The 21904-nt window shown below is 35.0% G+C and overlaps 1 protein-coding gene across 5 annotated transcripts in view; it reads right to left on the reverse strand.

The window, feature by feature from the left end:
• The window catches only part of fbxl20 (F-box and leucine-rich repeat protein 20), a 23858-nt gene extending 3559 nt beyond the window's left edge, over positions 1 to 20299 (reverse strand). Inside the window, exons 1-12 of one of the 5 annotated variants that reach the window (XM_087295293.1) lie at positions 19292 to 20299; positions 12369 to 12589; positions 9513 to 9574; positions 9302 to 9356; positions 7775 to 7849; positions 7587 to 7681; positions 6834 to 6902; positions 5506 to 5601; positions 5205 to 5331; positions 2362 to 2436; positions 2152 to 2282; positions 99 to 159 (exon numbers count right to left, since the gene is read on the reverse strand). In XM_087295293.1, the coding sequence (XP_087151419.1) occupies positions 99 to 159; positions 2152 to 2282; positions 2362 to 2436; positions 5205 to 5331; positions 5506 to 5601; positions 6834 to 6902; positions 7587 to 7681; positions 7775 to 7849; positions 9302 to 9356; positions 9513 to 9574 (846 nt within the window). In that variant the 5' untranslated portion in view covers positions 12369 to 12589; positions 19292 to 20299. Of the gene's footprint in view, positions 1 to 98; positions 160 to 2151; positions 2283 to 2361; positions 2437 to 5204; positions 5332 to 5505; positions 5602 to 6833; positions 6903 to 7586; positions 7682 to 7774; positions 7850 to 9301; positions 9357 to 9512; positions 9575 to 12368; positions 12607 to 19291 lie in introns of all 5 variants that reach the window. The other 4 variants (XM_087295294.1, XM_087295292.1, XM_087295290.1 and 1 more) reach the window with 4 other exon arrangements.
• Between the last annotated feature and the right edge of the window lie 1605 nt (positions 20300 to 21904).

Here is a 21904-nt window from a genome sequence, read left to right on the forward strand (position 1 = left end):
GAAAGCGGAGGAAGAGAAGAGGACAGGAGGCATTTGATTTGTGTCTGTTAGACGCTCAGGAGGATCAGCACAGATGGATTGTGGGATTGTTTACTCACCCGTGCTAGTGAGGTGAAGCCTACATCTGTAAGCTGAGAGCAGCGAGCCACCTCTAATATTCTACACACACACACATATAAACACACACAAGCGATCATTCACAGTTTCAGAGAGCAAGAAAAGCCCACATGCAGATTTCTCAGCTGATGCACAGGGGTGTAAAAAATAGGTTTGTGATGAAAAAACTACATTTTATTCCCTACAATTTTATTAAAAATGACTAGCTGCTTGATTTAAGTTGTATTTTCTTCAGTCTTATGCACATTAATTATGGTAAGTGCACTATTAAGCATGCATGTTTAACAAGCAAGAACAAATGAGGTGTTTTTACATAGCATTGTTTCAGTTTGTTAAAGCAACACTCCACTTTTTTTGCTCAATCGAACACAGAAGAAGAAGAAACAATCTCATAAACAACTTCAGAGTGAGTAAATAGTCCATATACATTTTTTCAGGTGAACTATCCCTTTAATTCTAACAGCCTAACAGTTATCATTTTGACTTCAGGGAACTTTAAGTAAAATTATAAGCCATTCTGTTTTAAACTCAAGTACATTCTCAGCCAGATACTTGTACTTTTAACTGAGCAAAATCACTTTCATTTGACAGGGTCTCTGCAGATATCATAATGTCAAAAAGACCTTTTACGACCTTTTTAAAACCATTAAGTATTAAATTTAAGACCTATAATCGCAATATCAAAAACATGCGAGAGAGAAAAAGTAAAAGCACAAAATTAAGGGTAAAATAAAGTTATTTCAATTGAACAGTACTAAAGTCAGGTTAAATGCACCATTGAACAGCAGAAAAAACAAACATCTTAATGCAGATTTATACTTTCACCTGGCACCGCATTGCACAACTCACAAAACGGATTAAGGCTTTTATACTTGACACGTTCACCATTGAGATATTTTTTTTAAATGACAGGGGGCGGTCCAAAAAAACAAAGTAAAATCAGACGAATAAAAAGATAATCATGATCATTGAAGATGCTTTTGGGGGCTGTTTTAACCAACTTATCCCTCAGGTTTTTCCAAAGTTTTACAAAAACTTTCCTCCTTTCCCATGGCTGTTGCAATTTCTAGCCAATAATTATTGGTCATGCTGGCAAGCAGAAATGTAACCGTGATAGAAAATAGGTAAAAACTCGATTAGGTATTATAGCCTACTGTACTATTCACTCTTCAAATAAATCCCACTATCAATCCCATTTTATCTCTAAAATAAAGTGAACTAGTGTCTGCTGTACAGTGTTTTGCAAAGTACTTCAATTACTCTGTTGTGGTAATACTATAGTTGCTATGGTAACACAACATGTGTATTCAAAACAAACTACCCAGTGCTTTAGTTTTTTTTTTTTTTACAATATAGGGTATATTTTTATACAATTCAACACACTTTACTGTAGTAAAACTACACTGTATTTTATTTTATCAGTTCACTATTCTTAATACTACAGAATGCTGAAGCATCTCTGGAGAGCAAAAGCACGAAAGGAGTCCGACGGAGCGAGAGCATATCATTCGCACGTGAGCAGCCAGTGTTTTAAGAGCGAGCAGAGATTCGCTCTCTCGTATTACAGCGCTCCCGACTTATAAAACTACGCTTGCGACAATTGTCAGTGAAATAACGGCATACTCTGCCAGCTGAAATCATGTCGCGCGCACTCAAAGCGAACTTTCGCAAACACAGCGATGATGTCACATTTGCCGCGCGCACTGAGTTTAATATCAGAAAGCTGATTGGCTATTGCAAGTTGACCTTTTTGTAGTTGTAATACCGCAAATTACAATTGGACTAGTGAAATAAAGAACTACAACACCCCAAAAACCTAGCAACAACAACAAAAAGAAATTAAATGAGCATACATGGACATCGCAAAAAGAAAAAAGACCTGTGCAAAAATATTTAAGACCTAGAACAGCAAATTTAACACTTTTTAAAGCCATACATTTCGATTTTTTAATTTAAGACTTTTTAACACTTTTTTAAGACCCCTGTTTGATCAATTTTGGAGCATTTTTACACCCACATGCACGTTTAGGGTACCTGAGGCGAGGGCAGTTTTGTCCCAAGGCATTGAGGATGGCGTCTGTAATATTTGCGCAGCCGGACACACATAAAGACTGCAGTCTATGGCACCCCCGGCAGATGGTGATGAGGCCTTCATCTGTGATCTGCTGCTCATTCACACACAGACACACGATCATGCTCATGTGTGCCAGAACGCGAAGGTGAATGTGAATGTGCGCCACTTACTGAACACGTCTGCAAGTTGAGTGTGACCAGCTCTGGACAATGCCCACCGATATGCTTAAGTGCTTCATCTTCCAACTACACGGAGAAAAACACAAACAAGACTGAGACATCACAAACTTTCTCAAGCTGTTACACTCTGCATTATGGGATTAAAAATGGAACTTTTTTTAGTTTTATAAAAAAGTCAGTGATCATAAACGATCAAAATAAACTACGCATTTTTAAGTAGACTGTCATTACATTAAAAAATCTGGTAACACTTTAAATTAGGTAACAATTCTTCCTATTAATCAGTGGCAGTTATTACATGCATATTATTAAGATATTGGCTGTTTAATAGTACTTATAAAGTACATATTCTTCATGATCTATTCAACACTAATCCTACCTAATACCCAACTATTACCCCTAATACCTAATAATAAGCAGCAAATTAGGTTTATTTAGCAAAAGAACATAGTTAATGGTTTGTAAATAGCAAGAGTAAATTCATTTATTTTCCTTTGGCTTATTCCCTTATTTATCAGGAGTTGCCACAGTGGAATGAACCGCCAACTATTCTGGCATATGTTTTACGCAGCTCATGCCATTCCAGCCACAAACCAGTACTTGGAAATACCCTTACACACTCATTCACTCACACACTCATACACTACAGACTATTTAGTTCATCCAATTCACTTATAGCGCATGTGTTTGGACTTGTAGGGGAAACTGGAGCACCCGGAGGAAACCCACGCCAACATGGGGAGACCATGCAAACTCCACACTGAAACGCCAACTGACCCAGCTGGGACTCGAACCAACGACCTTCTTGCTGTGAGGTGACAGTTCTAACCACTGAGCCACCATTGCCACCCAACAGCAAGAATTGCACATTAAAATAAAAAAGTGTGACTAAAAATCCTAATTCTAATGGTTTAAGGTTAGTTAACACTGTTTACACTGTGGTGTAATTAATTAATGCTTAAACTAACGGCATCAATTTTTGGCAAGTACTATATTATTTATTAATATATTTAGCTTTTGTTTTCATATTTTGAGCTATTTTTTATTTTAGTTTTTAACTGGTTTGGCATATTATTACACAATTTTTTTCTGTAATCTTTTTTTATTTTGGTTTTAATGATTTTAGACCTTAAGTTAGTTGCCAAAATACTACTTTTTTAATGATACTGCTTATTTTAAATCACTAAAATAGTTTGTTTTTGTTTTGTTTGCTATTTCATTTCTAATGATTAAATTTCTATTAATTAATTTGTTTTATTATATACAAGTTTTAATATTGCTGGCAGCTAGCTCTCTGCAACTTTACAGCCGCCTTTCCACTGCACACGACATTTGGACACGACTGTCGGAATACGCCCCCTTGTGGCAGCCGCACAGTATTTTCAGTGTTGTCATGCTCCACGGGGGAGAAGCTGATTCTCACGGTGTCAGAAATAAAGGAGGGCAAAAGCAAGAGCCTTTATTCTCTGTGTGTTTACATGGTTTAATGAATGAATGAATACTAGAAACTCATAGACTGCTCAAATATTGGAGGGAATGTGGAGACAACATTTAAAAATATTTTTTTATTACTTTCTTACTTACATTTATGAACAGAAAAGTTTTTTTTTTTTTAATAGAGACTTTTTATATTTCAAAAAATAACCAAATAAACTCCTATTTCTCATCTCGCAAGAACGGATCTGCTTGTGCAACACTGGAATACATCATATTCGGTCGGGTGGTCGCATACGGTCTAGTCGCAGGAGTTCAAATATTTCAACGGATCCGCAACTCAATTCGGATCCGAATTTTACATATACGGAGATGATCGGAACTCAACGCAGCTCCCGGACTGCTCTCCATTGGAAATGAATGACTTCAGGTCTGTCGCTTGTCAATTGTCGTGTGCAGTGGAAAGGAGGCTTAAAATGGTTGTCCGCTGAAGTGAAGCAGGGCTGCGCCCGGTTAGTACCTTTATGGGACACCACATGGGAAGTGATGTTAGTGAGGCCAGCATGGGGTGCTCAATCTGTGCTTTGTATGGGTCCTAATATATTAATGGGGACTCTGTTAATATACTAATATTTTGATGTTGATTGCTCAGTGGGCGGATGAGACGTTAAATTAATGTTCTGACTCTCTGTGGCCGTTAAAAATCACAGGATGTCTTTCGAAAAAGAGTAGTGGTTTAACCCCAGCCCTCTGGCCTCTGTCCATCATGGCCTCCTAACCATTCCCATATCATAATTGGCTTCATCACTCTGCCTCCTCTCCACCAATCAGCTTGTGTGTGGTCTGGCCAATATGGCTGCCGTCGCGTCATACAGGTGGATGCTGCACACTGGTGGTGGATGAGGAGATTCCACCCATTGTGTAAAGCACTTTAACTACCTAAATGTGAGAAATTTCTTTTGCTACTAACCTAAAATTTTTACTTTACTTATTATTATAATTTTTTTTTTTTTTTTTTTTTTTTTTTTTAAATTTCAGTACCTCCTCTTAATTCAATTACTAAGAAAACATTTCTATTTTTCTTTTAAGAGCTTAAAGTCTAATATTGGTATTTCAATATTCAAGTTTTCATTCATTATTCAATTCAGAAAAAAAATTGTTCTCGTAAACAATAACAACACTGTATAATATTAATATTCTTAATGACTTATGATAATTTAGTGGCAGTAAATTGTCAAGCATCAAATTTGATTCTAGAACCATCACATAAACATCACCAATTCAGACAACAATTTCAGTCTTATGAACCTTTTTTCTGTCACTTTTGGTAGTCGAAGTTTAAGTGCAGTCAGAATAGTATTAAATTATAAAAGAAAAACAGTAAAATTGTACAGATTTACCTGTGTGCAGCCCTTAAGGAACAGGCCCTTGAGTCCTGGACAACACCTCACGAGGGCTTGAATGCCGTCTTTGGTCACCTGATCACACCATGAGATGTTTAACTGCTCCAGCAAAGGACAGCCCTCACTATAAACCACACACACACACAGTCATTTAGTTTAGTTTGTTTCTTGTATGTACTGTAGACTTCATTTTTATTGCCATTTGTTATTAACATATGAAAAAACAGTGTCTGATCTGTGTCATTTAACTCAAGAGAAGTGTTCTACATAAACATCAAGCAAACAATCATCTTCTGACCTCAGAGCTTTGAGGGACAGGTTGGTGATTGAGGTGCAGGAGGCAAGATCCAAATGCTTCAGTTTGGGACAAAATTTACTCAAGCTGTTACAGGTACTGCAAAAAAAGGGAAAGACACAAGTTCAGTGGAGATTTCAAAAACATGTTCATTGTAGAGCTGGGAGCTGGCATGTTAAATATATCAGTGCATTTATAAAGGGTTGGCCATTTATATGGATACACCTTAGTAAAATGGGAATGGTTGGTGATATTAATGTTCTGTTTGTGGCACATTAATATATGTGAGGGAAAAACTTTTCAAGATGGGTGGTGACCATGGTGGCCATTTTGGTCTGCTATCTTGGATCAACTGTTGTTTTTTTTCAATAGGAAGAGGGTCATGTGACACATCAAACTCGTAGGAAATTTCACAAAAAAACAATGTTGTGCTTGTTTTTAACGTGACTTTATTCTTCCACTATTAGTGCCTAATAGTACATAACTATTCTTTCTTAGTTATGTGCCTATGTGCATTCAAATGCTTACACATTGCTAAATACACACAGGATGTACAGCAATACACAAATATATTTACACATGAAAAAATTAAAGGATTAAAATGTTACAAAAAATATTATTTTTTACATAAATGTACAATGCCTGCATGCATTCTTCATCTCGGGGGGCGTTTTTCAGTTTATTCATGACAAGTTGCTTTTCATTCATTCATTTTCTTTTCGGCTTAGTCCCTTTATTAATCTGGGGGCGCCACAGTGGAATGAACCGCCAACTTATCCAGCATATGTTTTATGCCATACTTATCGGCCTCATTCAGTAGTAAAAGAAAAGAGAAAGTTAAGTAAAAATGGAGCTAAATGTAGTAAAGCTAAATGGAGGAGGCTCGTTCTTTATCCTTACGCTGCAGATGCTCTGTTTAACTGTTTTCTTGCAAGTGAAGCTTTCAGTTTTTCAACTTACAAAGTCCGCCATGTAAATAGCAAATGCGCCATGGTGCTACACAACTTACTCTTTAAGGGAATGGTAGATAAATCTCTGATTGGTTCAATGCACCTTATGCTGAAAACACACCCATAACTCATTAAGAAAATAAGCATAACCCTGTTAGACCATGCGCCAGGCCGCAGAGCATATTTTTCCATCCTTAAATTAGCAAAAGTGGATTCAGACATGCTCTTACGTTTTTGCGCCCTGCGCTTTAGACTTTGCACCTAGATCATTAAAATAGAGCCCTTACAGTTTGAGGTGGTTTGCCCTCTAAAAAGGCAACACATGCTCATTGAACATAAGTGCTTCTTATTGCAAAGTTCCTTGTTAGCATCTTCACGCACCTGTCGGTGATCTTGGTGCAGCCATTGAGGCTGAGCAGCTCAATATTTCTGCAGTTCTGGGCAAACGTTCTGCAAGAGAAAAACAAATTTACCTGAATAAACTTTAAACAGTGATTGAATGCGCCTCCAAGTCAAAGCGATGACTGTGAGTTCAAGTTTAACAAGGTTTACAAGATCAAAGTGCACAATAACTTGCTTTATAGACCCCTTTCACAAGACTTTTATAATACGTTTAATGGTCATCAGCATCTTAAATCCTTGAAAGTTTTTCATATTTTGATTACAAATACGAATTGCCGCTTATGCGAGGTGTTCCTAATGCAGTGTCTATGGGGGCAGGACAGTAAATTTGACGTTGTTTTCTCTTCTGGCTGCCATTATCAGTCTCGCACTATTTTTTCCCTTTTTCTGAAAGTCTTGATAACACCAGCGTGGAGTTTTTCTTTTATTATTTCAGCAAATAGGATTGTAAAATCATTATTTGTTGTACTCTCCCATTCACTGCTCTCTAAGTTTGCCCAATTATGATTACTTCTGCTGCTAAGAAACCTGGAAATGTAAAAAAGGGTCCATTGTCAATCCAAGTTCTTTATTAGCTCTTTGCATGACGTCTAATTTGCCCCTCAAAAACAGTAGTTTGTTTGATGTTGTCAAAATGTTGGTTTTGTGCACTGCGGAAGCAAATCTGGGATTGATATGATAGGCTAAAACAAGTGCTTGTTTGTATTGGTGTGTTTACGGTAAAAGCCTGACCTGAGTGCACTATCTCCAACTCCAAGGCATCCTCTAAGACTCAACTTCCTTAAGAAACCTCCACAGCGTTTCGAGATGTTCTCCACCACACGGCCCTGCAAATGAAAAGCTCTGAGGATCATTCTGACTCAACAGTATTAAAAAATCCTTACATTTAAGGACTTAAAAACAAAATGTCATCTACTGACCTCAATGTCTCTCTGGAAGTCAAAGAGGTCAATGCGCTGCCAGTTACTGCCATCCAGAGCTAACACGTTCCACGACTGAGAGGAAGAAATTAGTGCATTTCTCACACTACATGTGATTGGCTGATCAAACATGCAACAAATAAAGTAGCAGATGCCAGTATAATCTACATACAGTTGAAATCAGAAATTTACATACACTCTAAAAAAAGAAACATAACCATTTTTTTTTAAATATGTGATGGTAAATCAAACTAAAAGTTTACTACTTTAGGTCCGTTAGGATTACCCAAATGATTTACATTTGCTAAATGCCTGAATAATGAGAGATTTTTTTAAAAGAATTATTTATTAAGTTCTAGACAGTCAAAAGTTTACACACATTTCCTTGGTATTTTTTTTTAGCTTTCCTTTTAAACTGTATAACTTTGGTCAAATGTTTTGGGTCTCTTTCCACAAGCTTCTCACAATAGTTTGAAGGAATTTTGGCCCATTTCTCTTGACAGAATTGGTGTAACCGAGGCAGATTTGTTGGCTGTCTTGCTCACACAAGCTTTTTCAACTCTGCCCACACATTTTCTATAGGATTGAGATCAGGGCATTGTGATGGCCACTCCGAAACATTCACTCTGTTGTCCTTAAAGAACATTTTCACTAATTTGGCAGTATGCTTAGGGTCATGGTCTGTTTGGAAGACCCATTTGTGGCCAAGTTTTAATTTCCTGGCTGATGTCTTGAGATGTTGCTTCAGTATTTCTACATAATGTTCTTTCTACATGATGCCATCTATGCTGTGAAGTGGACCAGTCCCTCCTGCAGCAAAACAGCAGCACAACATGATGCTGCTGCCCCCATACTTTACAGTTGGGTGGTGTTCATAAGCGTGCAAGCTTTCCCCTTTGTCCTCCAAATGTAACACTGGTCATTAAGGCCGAACAGTTCAATCTTAGTTCCATCAGATTACAGGACATGTCTCCAAAAATGAGTCTTTTTCCCAGTGTAATTTAGCTAATTGTAATCTGGCTTTGCTGTTGATTCTGGCTTGTTGATTTTCCCATGTTTTCACACAAGGAAGCAGTGTGTGCGAGGATTTCCTTAAATACTATTCTACAGTTGTGCCCTCCAATTAACTCAAATGTTGTCAATTAGCCAATCAGAAACTTCCAAAACCTTGACATCATCATCTGAGCTTTTTCAGAGGCAGAATAATCTTACTGTATTTAAACTTGACTTTCAAGATAAGTTATAACAATTTCTCAAAAAATATCTCTGTCATTATTCATCTATTAAGCATAACAAAAACAAATGTGATAATCCTAACTTACCTAAGAGAGAAAAAGTTTAGTCACATTACCATCTGACTTTTTTTTTTAATGGTTATGTGCCTTTTTATACAGTGCATGTAAACTTCTGCTTTCAACTGTATATTCCACCACACTAGGGTAGATGGTTTCACAAAACCCATTTTCCCCAAAAAAGTGGTGGGGTTAATCTAATCTTTAAATGTACTTTTTTTTAAAAGGCACTTACTCGTGAGACTTGAGCACAGCGGCAAAGTGTGACTACATCCAGAAATGAGAAAATTCTGCAGACGGAGAGAATCACAGTAAACATCATTAACAACTTATCAAGAAAGAAGTGCAAAAACAGAAAAGGTGCAGAGTACGGATGATTGTTTTAAATAAGAGATTATTCAATGTGGAAATGAAGCAGAAAAGTACTACAAGGGTTTCACACCAACCGTAACAGCAGTTCCTTCGGCAGCTTCTTGTTAATAACAGCCTCATCATTATTGGAGAACATCTGAGGAGGAAAACAAAGACACAGTTTTCAAAAAGTAAGCATTTCCATAGTCAAACGTTAATACAGCTTTGTTTACACGGTCCGAATCACACACCATTTTAAAAAACAATGAATTCCTTTGGTAATTAAATGTCTTTCATATTCATGTTTGAGAAAAGATGCTGTGGTTTAAACTGACAAAAAAAAAACAGGTTTGAATTAAATTGACATTTTATAATATATATTTTATTTATATTATGTAGTATCACCATTATGGCCACACATACAGCTAACTGATCAACTTTTGCAAATCTCTACTGTTGTTTTTCTGCTGCATTGAGAAAACATGCTCATTTGCATGCCTCTTTGGGAAAATAGCCAAATTATTAAATGTATTTTTATATAGTGTGGGATTTGTTCAAAAATTTGGTGTTTTTCATTCCTTATTTAGAACTGGCAGTAGATCAGAGTGTAATGAAACAATTGCACAAAGAGAGTTATTCCAGGCATGGGAATTGACTCCCAAATTCTGCTTTTTGAGGTTGACACATTGCCCTAAATGCTCATTGTAGCAAACGTTTTACATGAAATTAACACCAGAGGTCACATATTGGTGTCATCAAACCACAAACCCTTTTTGCAAGTGGTAACAAGAGATACAGATTGTCCTGCTGAATAATTCAGAATGGACTGGATGTTCCTTTTTTTTTTTTAAGTAGTGACTACACATCCATCCCGAAACAGTGAATGCTTGTGTATGCACCGGCCAGTCCTAAATTTGTTAAAGGAACACTCTCCTTTCTTTTTTTTTGTAAAAACTCTATTATCTTTTTTTCCATTCATTTCCATTTTCTCATGTCTATTTAGCCAATCTCCAGGTCTGGTGGGAGCACTTTTAGCTTAGCTTAGCATAAATCATTGAATAGGATTAGACTATTAGCATCTCACTTAAAACAACAACAAAAAAAGAGAGCTTCTATAACTCTCCTATTTATAGCTTCATTGTGTGCTAGGAACAATATTGTCATTCTGCCGCAATAATACATTTTCACATCCATCCCGGAACAGTGAATGCTTGTGTATGCACCAGCCAGTCCTAAACATGTTAAAGGAACACTCTACTTTTTTGTAAATATTTTACAACTCCATTATCTTTTTTTTATCCCATTCAGCCAATCTCCAGGTCTGGCAGGAGCACTTTTAGCTTAGCTTAGCATAAATCATTGAATCGGATTAGACCGTTAGCATCTTCCTCAAAAACTTCACAAAAAGAGAGTTTTAAAACTTTTCCTATTTATAGCTTCATTGTGTACTAAAACCAACAGAAAATGAAAAGTTAAATATATTTTCAAGGCTGATACGGCTAGGAACTATCCTGTCATTCTGGCATAATAATCAAAACTTTTAATTTCCGTCAGCCAGCCCCAGCGCTTCCGATTAATTGTCATCCCATACAAAATCACTAAGTTTAAGATCTAATTCATTTAAAAAAAAAATCTATTTTAGATGCTGATATGGCTATGAATATTGTCATTCTGCCACAATAATACATTTTTTTAAATTCATCCCAGAATAGCAAATGCTTGTGTATGCACCCGCCAGTCCTAATTTTGTAAGGGAACACTCAACTTTTTTTACAACTCCATTATCATGTTTTATCCCATTCTGCCAATCTCCATGTCTGGCAGGAGTACTTTTAGCTTAGCTTAGCATAAATCATTGAATCGGATTAGACCATTAGCATCCTTATCAAAAAAAATTCACAAAAAGAGAGCTTCAAATTTATAGCTTCATTGTGTGCTATAACTAAAAGAAAATGAAAAGTTTAATCTATTTTCGAGGCAGTTATGGCTAGGAACTATACTGTCATTCCGGCATAACAATCAAAACTTTAATTTCCGTCAGCCAGCCCCAGGGCTTCCGATGAATCCTAATCCCATACAAATTCACCAAGTTTAAGATCTGATTGATTTAAAAAAAAAAACAGCGATCTTCACTGCCTGGCTAAGATACGATATAAAGGGAGTATCGAACCAAACAAGAAGCACTGGATTAAATTTTTTTTTTTTTAGCTCCGTGTCTTTAAAATATGGAAATTTAGTATTTTCAATGGATTTTCTGCACTAGCCAGAAGTTCATCATTGACTGAAAAACACTAGCTGTGCATTTCCATATGATAAAGACACTTCAGACAAGACAATGATTCAAAACACAGCCAAGGAGACTCTCAAATGCTTTCAGAGGAAGAAAATTAGGCTGTAGAATGGCCTAGCCAATTACCTGACTTAAATCCAATAGAGAATACAAACTAAAGCTCAGATTGGATATAATGAGCCCCTCAGAACCGCCAAGATTTTTACAATCTGTTGAAGTCTGTGATAAACTCAAACCAGAGCAATGCTTGCGACTTCATTCTCCGTAAGAGAGACGTCTTGAATCTGCCATCACCAAAAAAAAAGCCTTTTATATAAAGTGTTAAATACAATTCAGTAGCTGAGTACTTTCCCCTTGTGTCATTCTATTGTAATTACACAGAACTCGTCTCATTTTACTGATTTTTTTGTTTTGTTTTTTGTTTTTTATGCCTGTATTGTTTGGGTTTTTCCCAAAATCGGTATCAATCCCATGTCAACCGCTCCGTTAGAAATATTATTCCCAGGTAATAACATGACATGATTAATACTTATTTCCCCCACAGTATTATGCACTACGTGTTTGTAAGGATCTGATGGTTTTATCTGAGGTGAACTAAGTCTTTAAATCACCGACTCATCCGAGAAAGACAAACAAACCATATGTGAGAGATGAGGCTTACAGCTGTTCTGCTTTATGAACTCTGCCATTTGTGCTGTTCCTCTTTCTTTTCCACTTGTTTGTTGGTTTAAGGATGAGCCATGTGATGCCAGACTGCAGACTGTTACGAACCAGGAATGATTGATCACTTGTTTGCAGCTCATCTCAAACCCTCGTCAGCAACCAAATGACTTTTCTCATGACCAGCAGCTCCCTTTTAGATCTAAATGTCTCCTGTAATTGCTTTTACATGGGTGAATCTCACAAAAGGCACGAGTGGGCCAAGCAGGAAAAAATCAAATTAAAATCAAAGTGTTTCTCATTATGAAAAAAGAGAAATGACTACATTATCTAACTAAAAATATGAGTAATATATTGTTGTTTAACAAAATATTATAATATATATATATATATACACACACACACACACACACACACACACACACACACACACACACACACACACACACACACACACACACACACACACACACACACACATCGGCCACTTTATTAGGTACACCTGTCCAATTGCTTGTTACCGCAAATTTCTAATCAGCCAATCATATGGCAGCAACTCAGTGAATTTAGGTATGGTCAAGACGACATGCACTAGATCAAATCGAGAATCAGAATGGGGAAGAAAGGTGATTTAAGTGCCAAGATTTGGTTGTTGGTGCCAGACAGGCTGGTCTGATTATTTCAGAAACTGCTGATGTACTGAGATTTTCATGCACAACTATCTCTAGAGTTTACAGAGAATTGTTGATGCCAGAGGTCAGAGGAGAAGGGCCAGACTGGGTCCAGCTGATAGAAAGGTAACAGTAACTCAAACAACCGAGGTATGAAGAGCATCTCTGAACACACAACACGTCCAACCTTGAGGCGGATGGGCTACAGCAGCAGAAGACCACACCGGGTGCCACTCCTGTCAGCTAAGAACAGGAAACTGAGGCTACAATTCACACAGGCCCACCAAAATTGGACAATAGAAGATTGTAAAAATGTTGCCTGGTCTGATAAGTCTCGATTTTTGCTGCGACATTCGTATGGTAGGCTCAGAATTTGCCATCAACAACATGAAAGCATGGATACATCCGGCCTTGTATCAACAGTTCAGGCTGGTGATGGTGGTGTAATGGTGTGGGGATACTTTCTTGGCACACTTTATGCCCCATTAGTACTAACTGAGCATTGTGTCAATGCCACAGCCTACCTGAGTATCGTTGCTGACCATGTCCATCTCTTTATGACCACAGTGTACCCATCTTCTGATGGCTACTTCCAGCAGGATAATGCACCATGTCATAAAGCGTGAATCATCTCAGACTGGTTTCTTAAACATGACAATGAGTTCACTGTACTCAAATGGCCTCCACAGTCACCAGACCTCAATTAAATAGAGCACCTTTGGGATGTGGTGAAACGGGAGATTAGCATCATGGATGTGCAGCCGCCAAATCAGCAACAACAGCATGATGCTACCATGTCAATATGGACCAAAATCTCTGAGGAATATTTCCAGTAGCTTGTTGAATCTATGCCACAAAGAATTAAAGCGGTTCTAAAGACTAAAGGGGGTCCAACCCGGTACAAGTAAAGTGTACCTAATAAAGTGGCCAGCAAATGTATATTGAATTTATAGTCTTAAAATATTCTTCACATGTTCATTAAGCCATTCATTCGCCCATTCATGGTATTTATTTCTTAGTAGGAAGACCTTTGCTTTTCTTCTGCTCGATGTGCAGTGCATGTTTATTACGAAATGATTATTTGAGAAAGAAAATGTGTTTCCAGATCAAATGTTATCGATCGTTTTCAAAATATCAACATGACTTTCCACTTAATTCACACTACTGAGACTACAGCTCTACTTATTGACATTCCTGAACACATTAGACGACAAAATGTAGAAGGGATCCAGTTGCAGCCAGAAATTAGCGCTAATTATTTACTGTTAATAATATTTATTAATAATTACTGTTTTTAACATTAATGTGAGGGGTTGGGATGGATGTAGATGTTACTTAAATACAGTTAATGAGTCATTTAATAAACAATATTTAAAAATTCTCATTATAAATACTCTTTTTACATTACTGAAAGGGATATGTTTAAGGTTGGGGTGGGATAGACAATAATATTGAATAAATAGTTCTCATTATAATTACTGTTTTAACATTACTGAGAGGGGTTTAAGGGGAATTAATGGGTAATTTAATAAATAATATCAACAATTCTCATTAACTTCTGGCCACAGCTGTATCCCTTCTAACAACGACCATATTAGGCAACTTCACAAGACTTCCTGGTTTACATGTAAAGCAACTCAGTTCCTTCATCTGATTGGTCCAGACCAATTAACAAGCCATACCCTTACTCTGTTATTACATGAACAACCTCATTTCTAAACTAACATCTAGCTCAACATTCAGATCGGGTTGCCAGGTTAAAAAAAAACAATCTACACCATACAGTACGATAATCATCCTGTAATAAAATTGACCGCTAAAATAACCAAACTATCAATAACCCAACAAAAACAGACCACATTTTCAGACAACATTGGTCGCTGTCGAGCATGAAGAGTTGTCAGTTATTTGTAAATATAACTCTCATGCCGCGGTCACCAAAACAATGTGCAGATAATCACTCCCATCCTAAAAAAAGAAACAGGCCTAAGCTGGTAACAATGCAGCGCTTCTTAAATACTGATTACATTCAGGCCATCGCAACAGAAATACTGAGTAGAGCAAGCACCTACACTAACATTTACCATAGTAGTAACTTTGAGGATATGATTGATAGATTTTATGCCATTCTAGGCTATAATGTAACATGATAAAGCAGAGATTTAACATACTATTAAAGTTTTTACTTTAAAAAAGTCATGTTTCATTTAAAATATCACTTATTTATCAAATTTAGTAGATAATTCAGTGTCATTTTTAAGAGTATTGCACAAATAATTCATAAATAATTGTCTAATTATTACTGTTTTGTGTAATTATTGCTGTTTTTGTTGTGTAATTATATATTTTATGCCACTCGAGGCTATAATGTAACATGATAAAGCAGAGATTATTGAACATACTATTAAAGTTTTTACTTTAAAAAAAAAGTCATGTTTAATTTAAAATGTCACTTATCAAATTTAGTAGATAATACAGTGTCATTTTTAAGAGTAATGCACAAAAAAAATAATAAATAATTGTCTAAATATTACCGTTTTATTTGTGTAATTATTGCAGTTTTATTTGAGTATTTATTGCTGTTTTTGTTGTGTAATTATATATTTTATGCCACTCGAGGTTATAATGTAACATGATAAAGCAGAGATTGAACATACTATTAAAGTTTTTACTTTAAAAAAAGTCATGTTTAATTTAAAATATCACTTATTTATCAAATTTAGTAGATAATTCAGTGTCATTTTTAGGTGTAATGCACAAATTATTCATAAATTAATAGTTGTCTAATTATTACTGTTTTATTTGTGTAATTGATATAAAGTTGTTACAATTGCAGTTTTATTTGTGTAATAATTGCTGTTTTTGTGTAATTATATATTTTTTGCCACTCGAGGCTATAAAGTGATATGATAAAGCAGAGATTGAACATACTATATAAGTTTTTACTTTAAAAAGTCATGTTTAATTTAAAATATCACTTGTATATCAATTTTAGTAGATAATTCAGTGTCATTTTAGGTGTAATGCACAAATTGTTCAAAAATTAATAGTTGTCTAATTATTACTGTTTCATTTGTGTAATTGATATTAAGTTGTGTTATAATTGCAGTTTTATTTGTGTAATAATTGCTGTTTTGTTGTGTAATTATATATTTCATGCCATTCTAAGTTATAATGTGATATGATAAAGCAGAGATTAATGAACATACTATCAAAGTATTAACTTTAAAAAGTTATGTTTAATTTAAAATGTCATTTATTTATGAAATTTAGTAGATAATTCAGTGTCATAATATTAATTAAAACTGTTTTATTTACTAAATGAGATTTTCACATTAGCCATGCTGACTTTACGCTATTGTAATTACATTACACTCACACACACACACACACACACACACACACACACACACACACACACACACACACACACACACACACACATATATATATTTTGTAACTTCGCACACTTAAATGCAATGTTTACTGTGTGCAGAGTCAAATGATTGTGGTGATGTGGCGTACATGAGACACCATGACATATTTTGGTTACAATAATCTTTTTAGATTATATTCATGTGTATTAAAGCAACACTGTGGCATTATATAACAAATTAATCTTTAGTAACTAGCCTCAGATGTTTCACTTTGACAATTCTAAACGCATCACAACATATTTGATATTTAACTATTTTATTTACTAAATGAGATGTTCACATTAGCCATGTTGAATTCATGTTATTGTAATTACATCACACACAAATATTTTGTAACTTTGCACACTTAAATACAATGTTTACTGTGTGCAGACAGTCAAGTATATAGCAAATTTGTTGGAGTACTGTTCAAATACTTACAATACCAGATCAGCAGATATACTCTTACATAAGACGCCATTTTGTCACAGAGTTAGGTTGATCTGCATTCTGTAAGTGTGCTCTATATGTATGGAATGAGCTTCAAGATATACTACATATGAAATCCATCCTATCTATCGCTATATTTAAAAATATTTTAAAGGCTGTCAATTTAGAACAATGCATGTTTTAACAATTGACTATGGTTTCTCCTGTTTTTGTGTGTCTATGTGTTGTGACATGTATTTATTAATATTATCAACTTTTTTATTTATTTTTTATTTTATTTTTTGTAACTTTGTCCTATGCTGCCTGTCTTGACCAGGACTCACTGGTAGAAGAGATAATGTACCTCAATGGGACATTCCTGGTTAAACAATTAAATAAATAAATAATTGTGGTGATGTGGCGTAAACGAGATACCATGATACATATTAGTTAAAATAATCTTTTTAGATTATATGCATGCATATTAAAGCAACACTCTGGCATTATATAACAAATTAATCTTTAGTAGCTAGCCTCAGATGTTTTATTTTGACACTTCTAAACGCATCACAACATATTTGATACAATGATATTGATATTGAATATATTTAACTCTTTTATTTACTAAATGAGATTTTCACATTAGCCATGTTTAATTTATATTATCGTTATTACACTAAATATACATAAAAATTTCATAACTTCACACACTTAAATGCAATATTTACCATCTGCAGAGAGTCAAATAATTGTGGTAATGTGATAAATTTTGGTTAAAATAATGTTTTTAGATTAAATTTGTGCACATTAAAGCAACATTCTGGCATTATATAACAAATTAATCTTTAGTAACTAGCCTCAGATGTTTCGACACTTCTAAACGTGTCACAACATATTTGATTTGTTGATATTTAACATATTTAACTGTTTTATTTACTAAATGAGATTTTTACATTAGCCATATTTAACTTATATTATCGTTATTACACTAAATATACATACAATTTCATAACTTCACACACTTAAATGCAATGTTTACCATGTGCAGAGAGTCAAATAATTGTGGTAATGTGATCAATTTTGGTTAAAATAATATTTTTAGATTTAAATTTGTGCACATTAAAGCAACACTCTGGCATTATATAACAAATTAATCTTTAGTAGCTAGCCTCAGATGTTTTATTTTGACACTTCTAAACGTGTCACAACATATTTGATACAATGATATTGATATTGAATACATTTAACTCTTTTATTTACTAAATGAGATTTTTACATTAGCCATATTTAACTTATGTTATCGTTATTACACTAAATATACATAAAATTTCATAACTTTACACACTTAAATGCAATGTTTACCATGTGCAGAGAGTCAAATAATTGGGGTAATGTGATAAATTTTGGTTAAAATAATATTTTTAGATTTAAATTTGTGCACATTAAAGCAACACTCTGGCATTATATAACAAATTAATCTTTAGTAACTAGCCTCAGATGTTTTATTTTGACACTTCTAAACGCATCACAACATATTTGATTTGTTGATATTGAACATATTTAACTGTTTTGTTTACTAAATGAGACTTTCACATTAGACATGCTGAATTTGTGTTATTGTAATTACATTACACACACAAATATTAGCAATTTGCGCACTTAAATGCAATGTTTACAGTGTGCAGAAAGTCAAATAATTGTGGTGATGTGGCATAAATGAGATTCCATTATATATATTTTTTTAGCTCTTTTATTTTCTAAATGAGATTTTCACATTAGCCATGTTTAATTTATATTATCGTTATTACACTAAATATACATAAAAATTTCATAACTTCACACACTTAAATGCAATGTTTACCATGTGCAAAGTCAAACAATTGTGGTAATGTGATCAATTTTGGCTAAAATAATGTTTGTAGATTAAATTTATGGACATTAAGGCAACATTCTGGCATTATATAACAAATTAATCTTTAGTAACTAGCCTCAGATGTTTTATTTCGACACTTCTAAACGTATCACAACATATTTGATTTGTTGATATTTAACACTCTTTTGTACTAAATGAGATTTTCACATAAGCCATATTGAATTCATGTAATTGTAATTACATTACACACAAAATTCACACACCTAAATTCAATGTTTACTGTGTACAGAGTCAAATAATTGTGGTGGTGGTGGTGTAAACTAGATGACATGATATATTTCAGTTAAAAATAACCTTTTTAGATTATATCCATGTGTATTAAAGCAACACTGTGCCATAACAAATGAATCCTCAGATGTTTAACTTTGACACTTCACAACAGTTGATCTTTCGAACAAACACAAACATAAACCATGAAAATAAAAGCAAATAGGCTACATAAATACCAAGCATCTCAGCATGTTTCAAAACCTACCAAGTCGCCTATCTAGACAGCATCACAGTCGCCCAGAATTCCACCAAGCACCTATGCAGCCCTGGAAAACGCACACTAGCTAGTAAGCTCGCTAAGTTTTTAAAACACGTCCGCTGTAAACACAGTTATAACTTGTTTAAACGCGGTTGATTTTGCGTCTTCGAGTGAAACAACAAACCAAATGTTTGCGTAAACAGGCCCAACTGTTCTCACTAGTGATAAACTGAGGTAACGCTAGTGTTTTTACGCATAAAGGCCTGTGTATATATCCAGCTTTTGTTTTGGCCGGCTGTTTTTCCCCCACTTCAGCCTGTGTGGGCCTACCAGCGTTAACCGAGTCCTATAATCTCAGCTGACCAGTGTAATTTATTTAGAAATACGTCGAAGCGAAAAATCGCAACCTACTGTTGCTTCGCGTAAATAAACGAGAAATATTTAAGCTCCTTTTGCGGCTCACTAAGCTGGGAAACAATGGCTGTGTTTATACACTCCGACACAAAGTAGACTTCGCCAGGAAACAATATAGCGACCTAAAAATAAACATTGGCTGCAGCCTTTGGTCAACATGGATTTCTGAACGTGTTTAAATGACTGACAAGTGATCAGAAAAGCTGAACTCGTCTGATTGCGGAAGCTCGGCCTCTTCTACCGCAGCAACACTTATAATCCTCCATTATTTAAACCGTTTAGGAGTACTTAAACCAAAACAGAACGCAAGATTGTTTACATTGACATGTCAATCTGGAAATAAACAGTGGCTACTCGCCTCAAAGCGACTCCGAGAGACGCCGTTCACCTCCTTACCCATCCCGAACACTATAAAGTCGGTAAACCGGAGAGGGAAAAGCGCGTCCGGTTATTAAAAGGACGCAGATGTGTCGGTGCCGCTGGCTTCCGTCGAGCTCATGCCGTGTTTTCGCTTAATTTCATCGCGTTTGTGTACGGCGAAAAGATGCAGAAGAGCCCCAGTGGTTGAAGTATGAACAAATCAAGCTTATCTCCTGTTGTGTGTTGCGGATCACCCCCTCCCATTTGTCAGCACTAGATCTCAGGCAGTTTCCCCATCTCTAAACTACACCTCGTGCTCAATATTTTATTTATTATTAAATTTCAGGGCTTTTTTACAGGAATAAACACATTATTTTTTTGCTTGAAGCGACGCGTTATATAAGTAAAAGTGTAAATTAATCATCTGTGGATGATATTCAAGGTCTCTAAGGTCGATTAGAACGAGGTTGTTAATAAATATGAGCAGTTTTGGTAGTTGTCATTATACTAAATTATCATCATTTCCTCTTTTTATGAATAAATATGGTGAGCTGCATTTAGATGAATTAAGTGTGTTGTTTATATACAGTAGTGCATATGAAGTTTGTTTGGTGTGCTTAATAAATAAAACCATTTGTGGGGATTAATGTCTGCAAAGCACTTGAAGAAAGTGCATTGTTTTGTGGTGATGGTGTATGGAAAGTGTACATACGGCAAATCGTTTGTTTTCATGTTATTGTTTTGCTCGTTTCCGGATTTGCTGAGTTAGCCCCGCCTACAGCGGCCGTAGCCAATAAAAACTCAATGTTTGGTGTTCGTCATATGACGTAATCGTGGTGGTAACACGAGGCAACGTTTTATCCAAACAATGGTATGACAATGGAATACTTACAGTCAGTCAATTACTTGATGGACATGGATTGCTTTTGTCATACTCAGAATTCCTCCAAAAATGTAAAGTTCCTGTGAAACCAAAAGACTGTGCTGTTATTTTTGATGCAATACCAAGTAAAGTTGTATCACTGTTGCGTAATTCTGTGGACTAACAGCCAAAGACAAGTGATGATGTTTTATTTATTGGTGATATTAACATTGTTAATAATAAATGTATTAATAAGTATATTAGAAATGTATTTAAAAAAGAATCATATACCATCTTCAACAGTCTTCTGGTCATCAAAATTTGAAAACATTGAGTAGAAAAAATGATTACTTACATAATTTTTATAAGTAATAACGTAAGACATCATTTAAAATTTTACACAGAATTTATCCTGTAAAAGAGTTATTTGAACGGTTTGGAGTGGAGAAGAGAAAACTTAGGATTTTTATGGTATTGTTAAAGAATCTGGCACTCTGTTTTTTCAATGTGTATACTCAAGACTATTTTGGATAGATGTTTCTAACTTTATTTCAGGGGCATTTGGTACACTAATACAAATTGGGTTATATGATGTCATATTTGCTTTAGTACAAGATGGAATTGATTCAAAAAGTACAACATATTTTCTTATACAACTGATACTATTACTTGGAAAAATGCCATAATCATGTCAAGAAATGGGCCAAGGCTAAGCCAAATTTTGAACATTTTTTAAAGGAGATTAAACAATACTACACTATTTAACATTAAAAACAGAAAAGCTAAAAAACATATGAAGCATTATGTAACTTTCAATTGATTGAATAAAAGTTTTATTTTTCATTTTTATCTTACCTTTATTTACCCCTGGCATCTGTTTATACTTTGTATTACTGAGATAATTTCTCTCATTTTATTTCATTTATTTTTATTTTGTTCATAATTGTTGAGAGATGTATTCTCTTGAACTATGTCTGCACATA

Source organism: Danio rerio, chromosome 19 (assembly GCF_052040795.2).
Source record: "Danio rerio strain M-AB ecotype USA chromosome 19, GRCz13ab, whole genome shotgun sequence".
Taxonomy (NCBI): domain Eukaryota; kingdom Metazoa; phylum Chordata; class Actinopteri; order Cypriniformes; family Danionidae; genus Danio; species Danio rerio.